Source organism: Mytilus galloprovincialis, chromosome 7, assembly GCF_965363235.1.
Source record: "Mytilus galloprovincialis chromosome 7, xbMytGall1.hap1.1, whole genome shotgun sequence".
Lineage (NCBI taxonomy): Eukaryota > Metazoa > Mollusca > Bivalvia > Mytilida > Mytilidae > Mytilus > Mytilus galloprovincialis.
The window spans coordinates 31,829,060-31,842,651 of record NC_134844.1 but is presented as its reverse complement, the minus strand read 5'-3'; the positions used below and the strand labels follow the sequence as shown (position 1 = coordinate 31,842,651).

The 13,592-nt window shown below is 30.4% G+C and overlaps 1 protein-coding gene across 2 annotated transcripts in view; it reads left to right on the top strand.

The window, feature by feature from the left end:
• The first annotated feature begins 188 nt into the window (after window positions 1-188).
• The window catches only part of LOC143082766 (synaptojanin-1-like), a 45,561-nt gene continuing 32,157 nt past the window's right edge, over window positions 189-13,592 (top strand). For both annotated transcript variants that reach the window (XM_076258622.1, XM_076258621.1), the window contains exons 1-10: window positions 189-346; window positions 3,151-3,237; window positions 4,628-4,895; window positions 6,629-6,854; window positions 7,457-7,540; window positions 8,261-8,419; window positions 11,046-11,215; window positions 11,694-11,775; window positions 12,155-12,310; window positions 12,720-12,876. In XM_076258622.1, the coding sequence (XP_076114737.1) occupies window positions 223-346; window positions 3,151-3,237; window positions 4,628-4,895; window positions 6,629-6,854; window positions 7,457-7,540; window positions 8,261-8,419; window positions 11,046-11,215; window positions 11,694-11,775; window positions 12,155-12,310; window positions 12,720-12,876 (1,513 nt within the window). In that variant the 5' untranslated portion in view covers window positions 189-222. The remainder of the gene's footprint in view (window positions 347-3,150; window positions 3,238-4,627; window positions 4,896-6,628; window positions 6,855-7,456; window positions 7,541-8,260; window positions 8,420-11,045; window positions 11,216-11,693; window positions 11,776-12,154; window positions 12,311-12,719; window positions 12,877-13,592) is intronic.

Below are 13,592 nucleotides of genomic sequence, written 5' to 3'. Positions count from 1 at the left end.
AAAAAAAATAGTGTGATGAAAATTCATACACGTCAGAATAAAGTCAACCGTGTGTTTAATCTGTATGTAGAGGTCCTTATTCATTGCAATCTCAAGACTCAATCTGGCACGCAGGCGAACGGGAGTTCGGGTGCGTTGTCCAGGTTTTGGGTTTTAGCTTATATCTTCAAACTGGAAGTATAGCAGACGGAAATAAGGGAGACAACTTCACAAAATAAGAAGATGGCGATGATTAAAAATTTCCGAGTTTTTCATAAGCTAGAGCCTCCCCCATATAGCATCATTCTTGAAAACAGAAATAATGAGGATACCTTGATGTTTGAATCTAACGCATTAGCTGTTTTATGTACGTGATATTTAAAACAGGACATGTAATAATGAGTAAACAACATATCCTGTTGTCACTTTCATAAAATCAATCTCATTATTTTACAAGTCCTGCTAGTCTACTTTGAAAACTCCTCTAATATTAGCCAATTTATCCTTTTTTATGGCAGAGAAACGGCTGATTAGGAGGTAGCACATACGTTCCAGCTTCCTGAGGGTGCTTTGATTTCCTTCAATCATACTTTTTTAATTGTCCAAAAAGTTTATATGAAGTCTTGAAAGGGTAGATGATGGAAGTTTTTAACGTCCTTGACTGACTATGCAGCCCTTACATGGTCGGAGAAAGGCTTTGTAATTCTATTTTGCTTTTATGCCTTCTTGTGACATCAAAACACTTTTTTTATCGTCTGAAAGAAAGTGTACATTTTATCGTCATGCACTCAAAATTACTGTTAACATATTTGGCAAGAATTTTACTGTTATACGTCATGAAGGTACCCCCATTACTACGCTCAGGTATCAGGACTGTTCACCCTAATGACATGTTTGCCCTGGGTCTGTTCGCCCTGAGTTTGTTCGCCCTACTGAAAAATATTAATATTCAGGGCTTTGAAGTTGAATAAACTTATTCAGATATATCTACGGTAAATATTCTTGAAATTTATGGAAACATGGAAATATTTAAAAGTTTATAACTTGTTTAGGATCATTAATTGTTCAATGACAAAAAAATTCTGGTCACTGATTATTGTGATACTTGTTTTTCATTTTGTCTTTTGATGGATTTATATTTTGTTAAGATAAAATATTAAGCTTGAAATTAATAAAAACAACGATGTACGAACTGTCAATTATGAAACAGATTTACAATTTCATTTATTATTATACTCTGAGACTAGTCTCAGTTATACTGCATACATTAGTGATTGATTGAATACAATTATTTTGTTAACAAATATCAATAAAGATAAATGCATTGTATTCCAGTATTCTATTCTGCAAATCAAAGGGAAAATGATAAATTAATTGCGACAATATAATATTCTGTCAATTTTTCAACAAACTTTAACATATTTTGTTCAAATACTTAAAATTATGCGACAAGACAACAATTAGAAAAAAAATAAAAATCAGGTCGAATGGACCCTGGGCGAACAGGTATCAGGGCGAACAGATACTAGGGCAAAAGTGAATCAGGGCAAATGGAGAGTATAAATTATTTTTTTGCATCAAACTCTGTAAATTTGACAGACCTGAATTTCTGGACCGTTCGTTTTATATAATCTGAAAATATAGGTTTGTCAAATTTTACAGAGTTTCGCTTGGTCACACAAGAAAAAGAATGGCCCGTGAATATGATAGCAATCGTATAACCCTAAGCAATGTAAGAAAAGCCATCACTAAAGAAGTGAGAATTCTTGTAGTTGCAGCTCCGACATCCCTAAACGCACAAATGATGTTCACTAAAACCAAAGTTTTTGACGGAAATGCATCAAATTTGAAAGTTGTCTATTGCTTTGAAGTTGATAACCAGTGTAGAACTATCTGACTGTCTGACCAAAATGTCATGTCTTCTATATGTAAAGCTGATTTAACGTGATCAGCTATTCATGCTCCAATCAATGTGACCATTAATTCCAGCTGTGGTAGTGTCAATTGTTTAAGCAGTGCTACTCTATTTGCATTAACTTAGGATGACTCATGATGGTTACATATGTAAACAGTTGCTCCATATGCAGTTGTACTAGTGTCTACAAAAACATAAAGATTTTTTTTTCTGATTTGGTAAATTGGTAAAGTATGGTCTTTTTAATTTTGTATAAGTTGCTTTCTCCAAATCCTTGGCTAAATGTTTCCATGTAGTCTGTATTTCTAATGTTAGTGGCTCATCACATTCCTACTTCTGTTCCCTCAATGTCTGCATCAAAATATTTGCTTGTATGGATACAGGGCTATGTAATGATAAATCCTAGCGGATAGTAAATGTGTGACGACTGTTTAAGAATTTCACATTTCGTATATTTGGTAGATCAATATAAAGTAACTTTTCTTGTAAATCAGAATTATTTTTTGAAGATTTGCATTTGTTTTCGTATTTGCCTAAGTTTACTGTCTAAATTAAACATATACTCATCCTAGTCTGTAATTTCTTGTTCAATGTGATCCTCGTGTAGGACTTCTATCACCTTCTCGTTCAAATCATGAAGAATCTTCTTTTTCTGGGTTACAGCATCCTCTATAGCTTGAATTCCTCCATTTCAACGCTGCCCAGATTCTCCTTTAGCTCCTCAAATTTGGTCCATAGCTTTGTCACTGCTGCTCTGTTGCCGGCACATATTGCATTTAACTTCGTTTCCATTGTTGAACCAATTTCCCGTCAATCACAGCACCATAAAATGTTGTGTAAAGTAGAGTAAATGTGTTGTGTATAGATAGTGTTTATTTAACGTCTAGCCATTGCTAAGTAAGTAACGTCATAATGTACAAATTGTAAGGTAGCAACTTTAATATTCACGCTAAATTCCCAACAGATGTCTTCCTATGACATCAATATGCTGAAGCCAATGAAGCTATGTTTTTCATTGGAAGAAGTAACATGTTATTTCCAGTTAATTTGTTGTGTTTGAGCTTTAGATTTTCATTTGTTGACAAACTTTCTGTTTAGAATTTTTCTCTTGAGTTCTATATTTTTGTTATTTTACTTTAATTACAACTGGATATGGAGAGAGAATTTTCAGCAGAACTTTTGTTGCATGCCATGATGTTTTCTATTAGTTTTGTAACTACTGATGAAATTAACATTAAACTTTGTTTATTTAACAGCTGCTGCTGAAACAGAAGCCATTAAAAAGCAGTATGTGAAGATATTGGATGCATATGGATGCTTGGGTGTTCTAAACTTCAATCTAGGTAAATAAATGGTTTACACATGTATGTAAGACTGTTAGTACTGGGGATGGCATTAAATAGAATTACCATTTCTGTCTTGTCAAGAACAGTTGAATGGTTTAAAGAACTAAAATTTTATCTGCAAAGTCAAAATCAAGAACTTATTTCAACTATGTTTACACTGTGTCGACATACAATTGTATATACAAAGTTATATAGAGCTCAGAACTTTAGAAAGACTTCATGGATGATAATGATACCAGTTACTTTTGTTGTCCTTCACAAGACGTGCCAAAGAATGTGTCATCAATGAATATAGAATTTCTGCAAGGTCAAAGTCTAAAATTTACTTTCTCATATCCAAACATACATGTAAACTGTTGACTAGGATTCAAAAACTTATGAATGCAGTGATAGCTGCCAACTCCATAGTAATTCATTATTATAGATTAAGAATACAAAAACAATTTCTTTAAGGTAGATCATGTATTGAGGCATGTTTGAATGTGAGATATCAAAGATTTTGCTTTTGTAAGATTTAGATTTTTGTAAGAGACAATACAAGTTAAATTACTTTACCGCCACATATTTTCTAAATGCTTGTATACAAATTTTGGCAAAAATCCCCAAACAACACAATTTTTAGCTGGCCCCATGTGAGCTTATGCCATCACTTGGCGTCCGTCGTCGTTTTCTGTTGTCGTAAACTATTTAAAAAAACTTTACCTCTAAAACTACTGGGCCAAATACCTTCAAACTTTAACTAAATGTTCCTTAGGGTGTCTAGTTTATAAATTGTATTTGAAGTTTTGATCCAATGACAAACATGGCCACCATTGCTAAAAATAGAGCATAGGGGTCAAATGCCGTTTTTGGCTTATATCTCCAAAACTAAAGCTTTAAGAGAAAATCTGACAGTGGGTAAAATTGTTCAATTGGTCAAGATCTATCAGCCATGAAATTTTCAGATGAATCAAACAACCCATTGATGGGTTGCTGCCATTAAATTGGTCGTTTTAAGGAAATTTTGCATTTTTTTTTTATATCTTGAATATGATTATAGATAGATATAAACTGTAAACAGCAATAATGTTCAGCAAAGTAATATCTACAAAAAAGTTAATGAAACCATAATTGTCAATTGACCCCTTGGAGTTATTGCCCTTTAAAGACAATTTTACACAATTTGTTCATCAAGTTTAGTTACATTTAAAAACAATTTGTTCATCAAGTTTAGTAACATTTAAAAATCTTCTCCTCTGAAATACAGGTGAGGGATTCAGGCTCTTGAGAGCCTCTTATTTCTTAATCCATGAAAAACTGATATTCACAAAAACTAAAGAATCCACGGTATGTTGATACTGATTTATTAATTACTAATACTGATTTATTAATTTGTTATATTTTTCAGGACAAGAATGTGTATCATATTTGGTTTTAGTGACTGGTTGTTTATCTGTCGGTAAAATTGGAGAATCTGACATTTTCAAAATCACTACAACTCAGTTTGTGTCTTTACGAAATAATCCAGGTGATGAGGAGAGGATACAGGAAATTAAAAAGCTGATGAACTCTGGGACATTTTACTTTTCATGGTCAAACTCTGGTATACCATGGGACCTTACACTCTGTGCTCAAAGAAAATTACAAGAACATGAAACCGATAACAGATTCTTTTGGTAAATTAAACATCGTTAAATAAAGAAATTATCTTGTCAAAACTGATATAAGTTTGATATACTATGAGATGACATCTCAAAAATTATATAATAGGAAATGATTTTCTCTTATGATTGTGGCCTGTTATCAATCTCTTGCATGCATGTATAGAAATCTCTCGTATCACACTGCATGGAGTGTGATATGAAAAAGTGATATGAAAATCTGCATTTATTTGATTGTTTTATCTAGCATCACAAGACAATATTATGACATTTTCATTGGTTATTCCTTAATATACACTCACACATTTCACCTGACAATCTTCTTTTTTTCAAATTTTATTACATTCTGAAGCGTACAAAAAGTCTTAAAATGTCTGATGTTAAAGTTTGACACTGTAAAAGGACATTTGCCCTCATACTGTATTAAATGGTAAAAGCCTAGATCAACATTTCTCAGATTTTTAATTATACACATTGAGAGTGTTGACCATAAGAAAAATAGGTTTAACGACTTGTAAAAATTGGATATCAACTCTAGTTATTTAAGGAGGAGCCAAAAAATTTCTAGAATTAAACTTTTTTTCTTAACGAGATTTTTGGGTTTATAAGACTGTAACAAAATAACGGGTGAAGAAAAAAACATATGGTGGTGCACTTCTTTTTTTTGCTACGGCCCTTTGAAAATGCCCTATTTTGATGATTTTCCCATTTTTCATCGGTTTTTACCTATTTTGGGGCTCTTATCGTGAAAAATATCACAGTTCCACAACTAAACATTTTTTCATACTTTCTATAAAGATGAAGTGGACCAATCTGAATAAAATTTACTTAAAAAAACTATAGGTAGGTGTTAATATAAGAAAGTTTTATCATATTTTGGCGCTTTTTTTGTGTAAAATTTACCATGGTGCCAATTTTGTATTTTTGTGATTTTTCTCAGTTTTAAGAACAAAATGCTTATTATTTCAACTTTTTTTGTTATAAATTATTGAAAAAATACATATCTAAGAAATTTGAAAAGACCAAAATGGTATGGGATGTACATGATTCTTGTAAAATCATTTTTTGTATCCCTAACCCATTTTCTCAAAATTTTGGCTAAAAATACTGATTTGATTGGTCGTAAAATTTGAAAACTGGATTACTCAAAAACCATTCATTGTAAATACACAATTTTTTCACAGAGTTATGTTTGATTATAATATTTTTAAAATTCATTGATATTTTCCACTTGTATCACATGTTTTGGAAATAATTCAAGAACGAGATTTCAACTAGACTGAACGAGACTGAAAAGTCAGAAGAATACATCCTTAAGTTAAATAGAAATAATAAACAAGCCAAAGTCTTGTTTATTATTACATTTATATATTGAAATTAAATAACTTGAGTTGATATCAATCTATATCTGATTCTTATTCGTTATGAAACCTATAAGTTTATAAAAAAAAGAAGATGTGGCAAGATTGCCAATGAGACAACTTTTCGCAAGAGACCAAAATAACACAGAAATTAACAACTATAGGTTTTCTCAAATTTTCTTTTGATGCATTTGAAGAAAAGTAATGGATGATTATTATTGAGTCATCCACCTTCATTATTAATTTGAGAAGACTTTTTTTTATGTTTTTAGTCTTATTTCTCCTAATAGAAATTTGATAAAAAGGACTAAAACTAAAATGTTCTTTGTACTTTGTAGAGGTTAAATGCAGGTAACACAAATTTAACTTGTATTCTTTTCTTTTCAGGAATCGTATGTTACATGTACATTTCCAAAGATTTAATGTTGACTGTGATAAATGGTTGTTTAAAGTAATATGTGGGGGTGTAGAAATCAGAACAATTTATGCCTCTCATAGACAAGCAAAGGCCTGTCTCATATCTCGTCTAAGTTGTGAAAGGGCAGGAACCAGATTTAATGTAAGAGGAGCAAATGATGATGGAAATGTGGCAAATTTTGTGGAAACAGAACAAGTAAGATTCAAATATATATATCAATTTTTTTTTACACAACTTTCAGCACGCTTGGTTATATATCATGATAAGTCTGATCAAAATTAATCAAGAAAACATACTTTTATCATAATTTCATATACAACGCAACATTTTTTAAAAGGCGATAAAAGAATAGTTATCTCATTATTTGTATACATATATCTGTGTTGTCATTAAAATATTTGAAATTATCGCACAGCAGGTAAAATATCACGTTGTGATTGGTTTAACGCTGTCACGTGGTGACCCCCTATGAGACCGTATGGGGTTAGTAGATTTCATAGGGGGTTCATGACCCGTTAATTGTGACGTCATCTATCGATGTTGTTGTGTTTCATTGTTTTTTTTTTTTCAACATAACGCAGCAGAAAAAGTCCAGCGTGCGATAAATTTGTTATATGGTTAACTTCTAACCCTCTATGGATCCGTAGGGGGTCAGTAGCGAACCATATAACTTATAATATTGCTGTTTGAAGCTTTATAAGAAACTGTAAATTAATGTTGCTGATGGTCTGTTGTATAGTTCAATATTTTTGATAATTCCTGTTCTACTTTTAATGTTAATAATCTTTTCTTTTCAGGTTATATTTCTTGATGGACAGATTTCATCGTTTATACAAACAAGGGGTTCTGTCCCTTTATTTTGGGAACAACCAGGCATTCAGGTTTGTCTTACATTTTAAGTATGACGTTATATTAAAGTCTGTTTTTGCTGTTTTATTATGTCTAGGCAAACCCTATTGTAAATCACAAATTATTGCGTTCATTTATTATTGGGATTTTTTAAGAATCCACATAATGTGAGATTTATTATTGTTTTTTCAGGAAAATCTGCATACACGTATATCTATCAGATATCAGAATGCAAGTTCTTACTATCGAGATTATTGCCAAGTCACATTATTCGTAATAATAAAAACTTTGGAATAATTTCAAATTCACAGTAGGTGAAAAGTGTGGGATATATAATGATATACTGTTAAAAATTCGGCTCTATAAGAAATCTGAGATAGTGATGGACAAGTCTAAATTTTAACTTGAATTTTATAGATATATGAAATTTAGATATTCACAACACTACAAAACATTAACAGTGACTAAAATATTCAAGACTTTGGAATCAAATTGGAAATACACCATGGCTTATGGTTATAAAGCTTTCATTTACAAATATCTTACTCAGAAATCAACCAATGAAAATAATGAATTTGGTGTTTCGAGCAAACATTTTGTACTTTTTGAGTACTGAGTAAAGTTTTATGACAAAAAACCTGTTAGTATGTGTTATAGGGTTGAAAATAATAATGAAATAATACAGCAATAATTTTGTGTTTGAAAATAATGCATCTACAAGAGGCAAAATTAATGTTCTTTTTCTTATATAGGTTGGTTCTCATAAAGTTCGAATGTCAAGAGGTCATGAAGCTTCAGCTCCAGCATTTGAGCGCCATCTGGTGACAATAAAGCAGTTATATGGAGAGCAAGTCATTATAAATCTGCTGGGCAGAAAAGAAGGGGAACATATGTTAAGTCAAGCATTCCAGGTAGAAAGAATTTTAGTAATTAGGTTTTACATGATACTTCATTTTATTGAACTGTTGCAATCTTGTAAAATCATAAAATAGGTTGTTAGTCTTGGTGCGATTTATAAGGGGATAATTGTATTGACAAATTCTTAAGTATTAAGACTTCTATCAGTCTTTTCTTGGTTTGATTAAAATGTTAGTTTGGGATGTTTTGATTATGAGTAATTGAAAGGATTTTAAAAACATTTAGACCTAGCAATGTTCCATTTGTAAAAAAGTGCCATTCAACATTTGAAAATCATTTTGAGCAAGTTCAACAAAATATATCTTCTTATAACAATGATCCTAGGTCCTTTTGGTAAGTTAGAGGAATAATGAATGACATTTTGATAATTGTTTCAGAATAATTTATAGAGGCTCATATGATTAGAAATTATGCATTTATTTTGTTACATTCCTTACATAAATTGTGACCTTTGAAGGAAAAAATATGTCCAAACATTTTGAAAAGAACTTTCAGCTTATAACATGTTTGTTTTGATTAGGTACACAATAATTTACTTGTACATTTTCTAGCATCAAATTGAACTGCATGAGATGTTTTTTAAGGTATGGAGAAAAGTCAACATATACAATGATGATATAATTTGATATGTATATGTTACATTGATAATGATCTTCTTAATATTCATTGATATACATTTTAGCATCTTTGATATAATGGTTTTTCTTTAAGTAGTACTTTTACATTTTTCTCCAGTTTTCATTTGACTATTGACATTCATAAGATCACTCCATAAGAGGGGTAGACTGGTGAACCCCAAAAAAGGGGTAGACTGATGTACCCCTGTCTGTTTATCTGTACCTGTAAAGTATCTTGACACAGACTTTTTGTCCTGATGCAACATTAAGCAACCAACTATCAATCAATCAATCAATCATGTAAATAAAATAATATAAGTGCTTAGCAATTAATACAAAAGTTACATTCAAGAAAAAAATGAATTATTACACTAAGTTTAAGTATACCATTGAAATGTGATAGAAAATCTTCAAGTAATGATCTTTTCTAGTTTCTGTTGTCCATTATTTTTCAACATCTGTCCAGTATATATATATATACAACTTGAAATGTATAAAATATATGTTATTTAAGAATTGTAAATTTATACAGAACTTTTGTACAAGTTATTATCAGTACCTGTATTTTGTGAACCTCTTAACCTAATTGTCTTATCAGTATTGTCACATTTTGTTTTCAAATGTGCTTTCTGCCTAAACTTTCCTAAGGTGTACATGACAAAAATTCAAACAAAGAGGTTCATAATCTGTTATTATTTTCTTTATAAAAATTATATTATACTTAACTTCTGTCTTATCTACAGGTAGCTCCTCTTATTTTTGTAAACTATATCTTGTTTTTGAACATGCAGGAAATATTTGCCATTGGACATAAACCAAACAATGATCTTGTATTTTAAGTATATATATATGCATTGATAGCAGTAACTTGAAATAGTGGGTTTAAAAATAAAAAGGAAGGCATTGTACAAGAGATAACAAAATGAAGGAGGCTCGCGGGTATGTCATTTTTTGGCATTTAAATTGAAATATCTGTTTTTAACTCATCGGTGACCTATATTTTTTATTATTGTTTTCGAATAAGCTGTAAATAAACTAAATAATTAAGTTTAAGCGATTTCTGTAATTTAGTTCTTTTTCTATTTCGATATTACCGCTATTTCTCCTATTAGTTCAACAGAAAAAAAGGACATTAACAAAAATATATGCTTCTTTTGAAGGCAGATTGTGAGCGTAAATGAATGATGACCCCATTTTTTTATTTCATTATTTCTATTAAGTATAAGATAAAGTTCATTTATTGAAAAATATAGCGAAATCCTACGGTATATTAAATAAAATATTTGATTTAGACCCGCTAGCCCCCTTAACATGATTCTTTCTGAGGAAGATAAATAAATGGGTTGAAGTACAGCTTTGACATCAGCAAGAACGACAGATTATTTCTTTTAACCAAAGTTCAGATTTTCAAAGCAACTTCCTTAGGTTGATTTTGCCTCTGGCATTTTCTTTGGCTCTGTTATAAACAGCAAAACCATTTAATCAATTTCTTTTAATTTGAAGTCTTTTGGATAAAGTGATATGAATAACTTTCTTGTTTTGGTGGAAACCATCTTACAGTTATATTATAACTTAAAAGAAATTGAAGTGATATTACTGATAGTAAAGTTATTCATTTGAATATCATAACAGAATGATTAATAAACTGTCAGACTATATATACAGAGCTTTTACAAAAGAAAACAAATTTTCTTGAAATTCATTCGTTCAATTTAAATCTTATCAGGAGCTATTAGAAAAATTATTTAGTGAAAACATTAATCTGATTCAGTTGAAACAGCTTATTTCATTAAATTTAAACTAAGGATTTGCTAAAACTTTGTATGACGAATTATGATTCAACATCAAATTATTTTTAATAGCTTTGGATAAAATTTACTTGCTATAAAATCAGTGAAAACTTAAATTTTTTTCGCCATGTTACATTGTGTTTTACAGTTTATCTGAATTTCAAAGTTTTCATGGTAATAAAAATGTGATAACTTTAAAAATTATTTTTCAGTCCCACCATAAAGCCTCACAGTATGGTAAAGACAAACCACTGATTAACTTTGATTATCACTCAGAATGCAGAGGTGGAAACCTGAAAAACCTAAGCAAATTGAGAGACAGAATAAAAAAACAACTTGATAGTTTTGAGTTCTTCTATGTAGAAAATGACGAATCAAAAAAGTAAGTATGTTAGTAGTGTATGTTAGAAGCGCATACCATTTTTGCTGCCAATTGTAGTTGACTTTTAAAAGGCAATTTATTTTTCTTATTTTTGTGCTTTGTTGATGTAGGTCCAAATAGACATATTTACTCTTGTATAAAAATATGTCCAACATTACATAAAATCACACAAGTTCCCATAACTTTAACATCACAATTTAAAAACTTGGACGTCACAGTTAAAAAGTGATTATTGCTTGACTTCAGAATGTTATTGGAGGCAGACTAAAGGTCACAAAATTCAGCTAAATACCAAAAGTGTAAATATATTTTCTTGAAGATTTATTTTTGCCTAATTGCTCAATTCCTGATAATGGCACAAATAAGTCCATTATGAAAACTAGTGGGTTGATAGTATGTTTATAGTGTATAGTAATATCTAAGAATAACACAGGGACTATAAGAAGCAGTTTTATAGATTGTGTTTGTTATATTTCAGATTTCAGACTGGAACGATGAGAACCAATTGTTTAGATTGTTTAGACAGAACTAATGCTACACAGTCTATGATTGGTGCAGAGGTAATGTGTTTTGTATTTTGATTAATCATTATTATCATGCTGTTTCTCATCAAATTGATCACTGCTGCATCATGTATTTCAAAGTTTAGATTATTTCCTGTAACTGAATATTCAATTGATTCCTCAAGAAAATAATACAATATTTCAAAGTTGTAGAATCTAAGAATTGAATTTCATGCTTTCCAGGACAAACAATTAAAGTCTATTTATATATTACACAAGAAATTCTTAAAATGATTTGCTCTTTTTAGTTCTTTATATATTTATGGAAACCAATGTTTTTTATTATTGTGCACCACTTGTCATTTTCATTACACATAATAGACACCAAAAGCCTGGTTTTATAGCAACTGATTGTAGATGTTTCTCTCTTTTGTAGATTTTACCAAAGCAGTTAGAATGTCTTGGATTATATAACAAACCACAGATGATATCCAGGTTTGAGGAGATTTACAAACAGATCTGGACACTGAATGGGGACCATTGCAGTAGAATCTATGCTGGGACGGGGGCTTTAGGAGGAGGGAGATCAAAGGTATGCAAGTGATTCTGTGAATTCAGAAATTATTTTGTGTGCATTTACTATTTCGATTTTTGAAAAAAAAATTAAAAATGGGAGTTTAATTAGTCGATTTCAGAAAAAGCTACATACAGATATATTTATTTTTATCAGAATGTGAGTTCTTGTTATTGTGATACTATAGAAGTCGTATTATTCACATTCATAAAAGCCTTGCAATAGTATCTGAATTTACGGTAGTGAGGCTTTATGTTTATTAATCAACAAAACAGAAAGAGGTCAGCATTTTCCCCTAAACATTAGACGAGTGCTATACAATAAGTCTACCTCTAAAAGGTTATATAACTTGACAATACATTACAATTTATGTGTAATTAAAATACACATATAACAAATATGTCCAGTAAATTTTGTTTAATTTCAGTATTCTGATGCAACCAGGTCAGCATCTAGAACAATACAGAACAACTTCTTAGACAGCAGTAAACAAGAGGCAATAGACATGTTGTTGTTAGGCAGTACATTACGTGGAGATCTGGCTGATAAAGTTAGAGCATTGTTATCTACAAGAGTTTTACATGGTAAATAGATATGACTCTTTCAATATGTAACAAGTGTCATATTTTTTCTCAGTATGAAAACGGTAGTTAGATTTTCATTGTTTATTATTATTATTAGGAATTTTGCTTCTCAAAGATAGAGTAAATAGAAGAAACTAGTTTGTTTTCTTTAAATGGTATGCAAACTTATAAAAATAAAAGAAGCAAAACTATTACATGATAACAACAAATATTTTTTTCATGAAATTATTTTTTATCTCCCCTTACATAGGAGTTGGGGAATTTTTTTTAGGAAATTTGAGCCCAATTTTGTCAATCCCCGTTTCCATTACACATTTGTAGACATCATTGAACATCATAAAACAAAGTTTGTTTATTTGCTTGATTTTAAGGTTAGAAGTCTTAAGGTAAAGGTCACATGATGCATTAAGAGATAAGTCATTAATTAAATAACATCTGCATAACTCTAATATATTTTATTACACTTTAATGAATTTAATGAATTTGAAAGTTTAGGCTCATATCTTAGATACCTGTGATGGTATATCAATAATATTTCACTAAAACCCATAGTTTTGATATTGTTTGCTTTATTATATCACAATGATAATATGCTAGAGTGACTTGTAGTAAAACTAGAATGTAAGCCAATGTTGTTGCTTTTCAAATATTTTGTGTCCTTAAGACAGATCATGAAGATTATACAATCAACCTACCAGAATATTTTTATGCCCCAT